General features: G+C 40.2%; 1 protein-coding gene across 1 annotated transcript in view; it reads right to left on the reverse strand.

Moving 5' to 3' along the window:
- The window catches only part of LOC124167662, a 59,734-nt gene extending 57,134 nt beyond the window's left edge, over nt 1–2,600 (reverse strand). The window contains exon 1 of the mRNA XM_046545646.1: nt 2,390–2,600. Coding sequence (XP_046401602.1) covers nt 2,390–2,456 — 67 coding nt within the window. The 5' untranslated portion in view covers nt 2,457–2,600. The remainder of the gene's footprint in view (nt 1–2,389) is intronic.
- Between the last annotated feature and the right edge of the window lie 7,276 nt (nt 2,601–9,876).

The following is a 9,876-nucleotide window of genomic DNA, read 5'->3' on the forward strand; positions in this document are numbered from 1 at the left end:
CTAATGTTGTATGTTGATCATGGCCAATCACTTGAAGGTCGAAATATTGGTAATGACATCATTCTCCAGTTTTACTGCTCTGATGGTATTTTTTCCTATAAAATAAGGAATATCAAGTAGTCGAATTTAAATAGTTAAATTTTTCATCCGCAGGGCGATTAAGCAGGGCATTTTAAAAGGCGTAATATAGCATAAACCCGTACCACTTTAAGTCCATTTTATTATCGCAAAGTAAACTAAAAAAGTTGACCCCATGCTATCCTGCTTCATTTAATATGGCCTTTGATTAACATATGACAATATAGAAACTTAAATTTTGTCCAAAAACGCAAGTACTTGGCTCGATTATTAATGGAACTTTTTGTCACACTGTACATGTTCGTATAAATGACCCAAATATTGCACTCCGTATTTCCTTACTCCGGAAGAACGTTTACTGCGAGCGTCAAAGGAGACCAAACGAGGGATCAGTGACCTATAAAAAAGAGGGGAACCAATGAGAAGCAGTCCATTCCAGAGAGAACTGCTTTTAAAAGGGGTCAAGTCTGCGAAATTAATCTTTTTCTGCTTGAAACTGGACACTCCGATAGCCATAATTTAGTACGAGAGAGGTGGACAGGCGAATATTTACGGGAACTGCTGTAGGCGCAGTCGGCCTGATAACACTTAATGGGAGAAAACTTAAAACATGAAACAATGCTGTAATAAATTCAAGGGTCTCACTCGCCTCGTTGCAATAATTTCGGCTTGGATCTAAGATAGGCATGACTTCAATTCTCACTGTATAATGTTCCCTTAGCCATTGTGGATTTAAGACGCATTCGGTACACGCGTTACACGGTGTCCCACGGCCAAAACATCGGAAAAATTTATTTGATAAATTAATATGATCCAATTTTATAAGACAGGTACCCTACACGAAACTAATACCAAACATTTAAATTATGCTGACGTAATCCCATCAATATCTTTGCAAGACTCATTGTTGAGTTTTACTGCTCTGATGGTAGTTTTTTTTTCCTAGAAAATAAGGAATATCAAGTAGTCGAATTTAAATAGTTAAATTTTTCATCCGCAGGGCGATTAAGCAGGGCATTTTAAAAGGCGTAATATAAAATAAACCCATACCATCTTTAATCCATCTTCTTATTGCAAAGCAAACTTTAAAGAGTTGACGCCATTCTATCCTACTTCATTTAATATGGCCTTTGAATAACAAATGAAAAAAGATTAACTGACTCAAGCTATTCTGCCGGATCTTCACCCCGCCGCGAAAGTTTGATTCTATAACACGTTCCTCGACAGTTATGGCTTGCATCCACTTTTTCGGACTACAATTTCGCCTGCGTTGCGGCTGACATCTTCTGGTCAGTGAAGAGGAGACGCAGAGCCCCGCTGCAACATCTTAAGAAAAAAATTCACGGATTTTCACTTCTCATTAGGTAGTTCAGCACTCTTCTAGGAAGAGTAACTTCCATGGTTTGCTAGTAGTAGTACATGCCGTCTCAATTAAGGTGCAAGATTCTTCCTGCACGGACCTAACCTTCTCCTAGAGGCTTCGTTGTGCTTTAACCATTGAGAAACTACCGATATTTTTCTTTAAACTTTTCTCGGGATTTCGCGCGGGTAAGATTTTTTAAGAACGCCTATTGATTATTATTATTATAACTAGCGCCTTTTCTATTTTTAAAGATTAAATATATTGTGTTCGCCGGGAAAGTGTAAAATCTTGCATACCGATATTTTTGTCCCTTTAGGAGACGAGTAAAAAGTTCGTAGACCTGTACCCCGGCCTCTGGATCGTGTACCAGAGAGGTCGAAAGTCTCGATTCCACTGCAACGTCGGCGTAACTTGTCCGAGGGAATGAATTCACGAGAAGTAAAAATTAGAAGCCACAAGAAATTGAAACACAAACCGTAGATGTAACTCTCAGGGTACAATCTAGATCCAGATGTAGGTGAATAATTGGGCAAATATAACCTTACACGGCACGCTGTTAGTGAGGATTCGTTCATATTAACCGGAGGAAACTCTAATTAAGTAATTTCTCAATTGAGTGTTACTCTTGAAGAAGCTAAGTTTTCGTTTTCTATTACAACTAATTGAGCTATTTGCATGGTAGCATGATAGTGTCTTTTGCACACTCTCCTACTGTCTGGTCTGACCGCATATCGTTGTCCTATGTGCTTGGCCTGTGTTCGGCAAGTGAACGCGCGTCTGGTTAGGGCTGGGATGAGTGCTGGATGCCTGATGTGGAGTCACCCTGGTGGTGACTTGCACGGTACCTCCAATATGTAGATGTCTCCCAAGTTGGCGGCTCCGTCTAATATCCAGAATCTACTGCTATTGAATCATGCCGCGGATTCCTGCACGAATAAATGAACTCACGGGCGTGTCCAATGGTGCACAGCATCATGCACGCGGCGAGGAAGAGCAGTTGACCACGGGTCGCCATGGTGAACAGCAGCAGCGGGGGTGGTTTTAGCGACGGCTTCGGTACGGCACTCGGAAGGACACAGATGACTGCCTTCTAGGAATCCAAGCTTGCAAGTGAGGCGGGCGAAGCGATGCCAGCGACCCAGCACAGACTGCAAGTGCCCTTTAGGCGCGAGGATGGGTCCTTGGGCCGATGGGCGGTTGGTTGGGGGGGTGGGCTGCGGAGGGGGAAAGGCATCACGGGAAGGGGTGTGGGGGGGAGAGGGTGAGGGGTGGAGAACTGGCTACGATTGCGAGTTCGCGCAGAGAGGGGAAGGAAAAGAGCCCGTCGTCACCTCTTGACCACAGCTCAGCTCATCTCCACCCGCCCCCGAGGCTTGGGGAAAAACGCCGAGCCCGAAAACTGGTATCGGCGCTGTGGCTCGCAGGGTATTATGTTGTACGAGTACGTGCTTTCTCTGAAGAGCTTCATTCATATTTTTTTGTAAGTTCAAATGTATTTTTGTAGATTCAGGCGTGATGTAATGGAAGTTCGAGGTATTGAGATGAAAGGTATTTGCTCTTTTCCACCATAATTTAAAAATACATATTTGATACAAAAGTATTTTACGGAGTGTTTGAAAATGGGTCAATGTTCAACTGTTAGTTGTATAATATTAGAATTAATACGTTGTTTTTTTACTTTAGGTGTCTTTTCGGTTTGTTATTTTGTTATTAGATAGGTAGATTTGTTATACGTGTGTGCAAATCTAATGCTGCCACCAGGCTATAGCCTACTTGCAGCAATATGTATTAGTAGTAATAATAATTTAATTCATACGTTGTGTTCCGGCTTACCTTACCCCATCTTTTACCAGATGATGGCTCTGTGATCCGAAACGCGTCGAGCGCGTTGAATTCTTGTGGAAAGGTGCAACTTCCTCTCATTTCAACGTATTATTTTTATTTATCCGGGCGTATTTCTCGAAAAGTTGCAAGCCACCATACAGAGGTGTTTGACAGGGGGTGAGCAATCAATATCATGCACCTGAGGATTGAAATTTACTTCCGCCAACATTCAAAACGCAACATGCATGCAACCAATATATACCTTACAGAGTGCACTAGCACAAACAGACCAGTGGCGTAACTAGGAATGTGGTTTGGGGGAGGGGGGGATGGGAGGGTCTGGGGGTGAGGACCCCCTCCGAGCAACCGAGAGAATTTAGGAAAAGTTACATGCCTGGAAATACATTTCACATCATATTGGCACTTGAAATTTCACTTTGAGTAAATTCAGTAATTATATGTCAAAACTAGACAATGATTTATAATATTTCTTTTATTTCTCTGAGGCTTTGGGGGGGATCTATCCCCTCAACCCCCATACTTACGCCACTTAAACAGACCACAGGTCGTCCACCAATATTAAGTATATTAGAGGATTCTTTCGCTGGCCACTGAATGTGTTATCACCCTCCGTGCAGTTGAATGCGTTTGCAAAAGTCTCTTGTGGCAGGCTAGCTATCCAATTTTCACTTTAAAATAAGCGATAAATAGAACTGTAAACCAAAATTCATATTCGTGATGACATGATCCATAACTACTCTACACACATATTTATAATGTCTAGTTAGCGTTAACCGGAACATTATACTGTTGTAATCTTAACTTGAAGGTATTTTAAATTTTAAGTAGTGAAAAGTAGTTCAGGATAACGGTTAGTTTAACAGGTGACTTCAAGTGGAATATGTCTTTAACTCTGATTTTTATGCTCCGAAAAAGGTTAACAAGACAATTATAGAACCGGCCCATGATCTATCAAATCCAAAACTTTTAAATGCTCTTCCACCCGATTGCAAATTCTCGGTTTGTGGCGATTTTCCAGTCGCCGTCAAAGGAGACATCAAGGATTGATGGCTCCTTTGACGACCTGTGGTCTGCTTACATCGACGAGTTCCCAGCGATGTAATGACGCATAGCTTACGTCTGGGAATTATGGCATGTTCCTTCCTCGAATATTACGATATTCTCCAGTTGGAAATTAGATGTGATGTCACCTATGGCGGATCGTTGGCTACAGAACGATTGAAATTTAGGGAAAAAAGGGAAGTAAGCTAATAGGAAGAAGGTAAACCGATATTCACATTTGTAATGATGTGATAGTGGAAATTCTATTATCAAATCTGAACGCCTATGCTTGAGGACTATAGCTTCCTATCTGTAACTAAAACATGAAAACAAACGCTATCGTCGTAGTGAGCTAATCAGTGCCATCTCGTTATCTAGGTTTTTTTCTTTTTAAATTGTTGACCCTTTCGCGGAAGGAGTATAATATAAGTAGCAGTTACAAAAGTCACACAAAACGTTACGGTAGAGATTGTTCATGCACTCCTACAAGGACGTAATCACATGTAATCATGTCCAGTATCATTCATGGGCCAATATTTCATTGTATTTTAACCTCATGCATAGATTTTATTTATTGTTACTCTATTGGTAATTTATTTAAGTTGTAATAGGGTAGTTTCCTTCATCAAAGAAATTGAAAGGCATTGATTGCGATTCGTTACCCACCATTAATGTATTCATAATAGACAAATTATTTGGTTTTCGAAATCCCAGTTTAGACAAATGGCAATGGTCAATTTTATCCTCATTAAATCTTATGCATGCTTAATCCTCCGATGGGATGAAAAGCTTATTTGTTAATTTTTATTGCATTTTATTCTGCTTTTGGAAAAAGCGTGTTTTTAATTCTTTTTTGTTTTTATGATCTGCTTTTTATTTGAAAATCATGCAATTGATTAAACTAGAGCTGATAATAGAAATTTCTGCCAAAAAAGTGTAATTAACCGTTGAAAATTTGTAAAACTATTTTTTTCATATGGAGATTAAGTGAAATTATTTGAGCGCAATGGAACAAAATTTGAGGGGGTTAGAAGCCAAGGGTTATAAGTGATTTTTTATCCTAAGAGTGTCAGTTACAGAAATAAGGTAAAGAAAAAAAAGAGATCAACTAGATATTTAGTAGTGAATTTGATTTTCTACTCGTTTTCAGCACAGAACAAACTCAAGTTAGAGGTAAGGTTTCCGCGGCGTTACTCTGTGTTAGTCTCGTCTTTCGGGTATTCCTCCGCGTTGAGTTTTCCATAGGTGACAACAGCTTCTCCAACCACCCTTCTGGCGTCTTCAGATCAGAAGTGCTCCTGCAAGTCGTGCTGCTGGCGTCTTCTGGCCTCTTCTGACCTCTGTACGGGAGAAAATGTCGTCACCTATGGACAAATCAACGCGGAGGAACACCCTAAAGCCGAGACTCACATACAGAACAAACTCACTCATCATATCCCTTGGCCAACATGATTTTCGTACATTTCTTCTATCAATTTCTGTAGCTAGAAAAAAATCACTTGTACCCTGTGGCTTCTCACCCCATCATTTAAACTGTCTGATTATTGAAAATAGGGTAGTTTCCTTAATCAAAGAAAACGAAAGGCATTGATTGCGATTCGTTACCCACCATTAGTGTATTCATAATATACAAATTATTTGGTTTTAGAAATACCGGTTTAGACGAATGGCAAGGGTCAATTTTATCCTCATTTGAAAAAGGCCAGATTGGCGCCCATGCGAGATGCCACTCCACGTGAAGTCACAGGGATCTAGTTTCTATACGAATAGATAGGAGTTTTTTATGGTCTGAGATTACCAATGCATGCCTGAGTCACAGAACTCAGGGAAACATCTCTTAATAATCGCCTATTAAAACTGGCTAAGGTCGGAAAGTTTCCTTCGTTTGATAAGGTAGTAATAATCCATATTTAAGCCAAGCGCTACCTGCTAGCAGGGTACTCTGCTATCTGCTAGCAGCCTGCGTCGTATCAGCGCTCAAGCCTGGCCTCAAGGTCACCTCACAGGGCGGCAGCGGGAACCAGAACGACCTCAGACGGATATTTCCCGGCATTCGTACTTACCTGTCGCGTTTTCGCGCGCTTGAAATTTTTCACTTTTCATTTAATCGCGAAAAATGGATATCGTCATTCGAAAATCTAAGAGCGTGAAATGCGTACTCCAGGAGTAATAATCTTTCGATTTAAGCAATGAAAAAATAATTGGAAACCACCCTATTGTATTGTCCTCAGAAGTGAGCAAATGCGCAAAATTTCTAGCCGACCCGACAATGGAGAGATGTTGAAAGTGAATTACAAGAGTCCATCGACGAAAGAGACAAAGCAAGTTAGGAAAAAGGCTTGTAGGGATAGCTGATGTTTCCATGAAATTCGGATCGCACTGCATTTCAGCGACGCGTATAGCGACTTTTGTAAGCCCATTTCAATGCGACGCGTGTGACTACACTTTAAGTGTCCCATCGGAGAATCCTCTGCAGTAATATATATTCGTGGAACATGGGCTGTCGTCGCTCATTACGCCGCTGGCGATATGGTTCACTCGTCACAAATGACGGTATATGAATGTTTTTGCGGTGAAGGGAAGCCTTGCCTGTTCTGAATGGGAGGGATAACCAAATGGGAAAATCGTCACAGGTGTATGATGTGTTCCTCTTCCGCTTGGTCTGTTGTCCTGGGGCTCATGTATCGCATGCGTTTGCGTAGGCACTAGCGGCAGTTGTGCGAAGCGATTTCGTTTCGGATTTTCCTCGCCGTAAATATGAATACACAGCTTTCGTGAATGTGCCTGCGAATTTCGCGGGAAAATCTCCATTTTAACGCCGTGTATAGCTATCGCTTCCATTGATGAGGCAAGGATAACTAACCGCTATTAACTGTATTATGCGAAACTTTTCTGTAATGTTTTTTCAAGAATCTACGCGTTTTTCTATCGTTTTCATTTAAAATTTATGTTATTGTTCACTCACACTTTATTTAATTCCATAAATATCGTTGTTTTAAGTATATACGCGTTTTTCTAACCTTTTTATTTTAAATATATCGTAATACATCGTGGTTATTTTTTGTCTAAATTTTGCGAACTTAGGTCTTTGAAGTCCATATTTTTTTCCCTGGCCCAATGGAGTGACTGTTAAGGTAAAAATACTGGCCATCACAGAATTTTTTAAGGCAAATAGTCGTAGGTTTGTGTCGTTCTCAGAATTTTTTGTTCCAAAAGTCTTACATTCGTAATTTGTGCATACATGTTAATGTATACTTTTGATCTCCCGGATGAGTCTTCACATCATCGAGAAAAATCATCAAGTACAGCCCACGACTGTTCATTTTTTTGAACTCAAGCTGACGTCAGCCAACTAAATGCCTCTTCGATATGTGGCGACGCCGAGAATGATCTAAAACGAATAATTTCACGCTTTTATTGTAAGAATATACAACGGATGGAAGCGATGCTTAAATGATACGGCCAGATTTTATTACCGAGAAGTGTATTTCTTTCAGGAGGATATTGATGAGCTTGTGGCGAAATTTTATTAGCGTGCTTCCTAGTAACCTTTAGCGTCAACATCGTTTTCGGGCAAAATTGATGCTTGAAGTTCTTTTGCTGTGTGGTGCGTGGGCGGGAGAAAAAATGGAGGAGAAAATGTTAACTGTGCGGGAAGCGAATTGTCCGGACTACATTATCACTCCCGGATCGATAACATCTTAGATTGCTCTGTCCTCGTCCCAATGACAATGCCCTCTGCTGTAGCGCACGAGGAAATGGCTCGCCGCAACAGCTGCGGAAAATATATCCTTACCACGGTCGTAAAACCAGCACGTTCTTGTAGATGGAACGCGTGCCTCAAAGGGACCGTAAGAACGATATTTCTCAGTGTTGTTATATTTTCCGAAGCGCGCCGATCTCAAATTTAACTTGATGGGAATTACCCCATCGGAAGTGAAAAAAATATTCCTCAACAGTCTGAATGCTTTGAGAGTTTTTATCCCTAATGTCGCTATTGTAGGACGTAGGCTATTGTAGGATCTTCGAGACGGAATCATAAAAATACGTTAGTTTTCTCTTTGATTGCCGGCGCTTTGATTTCCTTCGTAATCCCTGATGGAGTTGCGAAAACCTCGAGTGAACTCATTCATGGATAGGGTAAGCTTTCTTCCTAAAATTCGTGGTGAAATTTAGATGGCTATTGCTGCATGTATTTTGCTTATTGAAGAAAGCTACCCTTATTATCGTGGTAATGGATTAAATGGTTTGCAGGAGTAATTTTATGCTTGTATCGGTATTATAATATGAATAAATCACCGTACATCTTGAATTAGTTGTTTTTTTTATTTAAATTTTAGAGCATCAATGGATGAATTCAACGATAGCATTGGACGCGATTAATGGTATCAAATATAGTCCCAGGAAGAATATGAAATGAGTATTTTACATTGCACGGCATGTTGTAGGATGATTTTTAAAAATCCATATCAGTCTTTCATTTCGATGATATTACCAATCTTGCAAAAGCGTGTGAAGGCCGTTTTACGCGGGGCAGGTACTTGCACAATCTGACGTGTGTGCGAAGGCTCAGTCAAAATTGTGTCGTGTAACGCGGTGAATTGCTAGAACGCATGCGAGAATGCGTGGACGTTAGATGGCATAATAGCCCCTGTTCTAATTTTGTTCATACATTCGCGCAATTCCACGCCATTTTAGAAATTAATGCAGTTCTAACCTGCCAAATTCCGTGCCCCGTGTAAAACGGCCTCAAGACAATTTTGTTATAATTTTTATCATTATGTTGATAATAAAGGAATCGAGGATCGGGGATATCGGTTAATTGAACGGAGAAATATGAGATGGAATGCAATCGCAAACGCTGCCACTAATAGCTTTAGGGCGTCGTGTTACTCATATATTTTTTTGTCTTTTTATCTTTGAATCCGCCAATTCCCTATTGCCATACTTTTATCCACCTTATGTAGCTGTGGTTCTTGAACGACACTCCTTACTGCCAAAGTATGCATATGAGTTTAATTCGAATTGCAATTGAGCAAGGAAAACTGATATTCCAACGTTATCATGTCATAAGAGTGGAACCATATTTTTCTTTAAAACATTTATTTAAAAGCTGAGCGTCTGCTAGTCTTAAATTGCGATATGAGGCTGAGAATGGGGTAAAAGTACGTATGTACTTATGTCATTTGCGTAGCGACGAACCATTGCCAGGAGTGATGAAGGTTCAGTAGCAAATTGAAACATATTTCTGTCACGACCACTCTATTACGCATTGAACTTATTCACTGAAGTTTTAAGCATCGTAAAAAAGTTTGTTTTTGTGTCTGTTTGTTCTACCAGCATTGAACAGAGTATTTTGGGAATATTTACACAGCTCCGTGAAATACATAATTATGTTTTCCAATTTGGATACGTTAAGTTCATGAGTGATAAAAATAATTAGCTGATCAAACGGGTCTACAAAATGTATGGAATGTATCAGTTCCATGTCGTCTACCTGATAGTTGTTCCGCATGCTTTTTTATGAAGTACGTAACAAATTAATTTAT

This window comes from Ischnura elegans, chromosome 11, assembly GCF_921293095.1.
Source record: "Ischnura elegans chromosome 11, ioIscEleg1.1, whole genome shotgun sequence".
Lineage (NCBI taxonomy): Eukaryota > Metazoa > Arthropoda > Insecta > Odonata > Coenagrionidae > Ischnura > Ischnura elegans.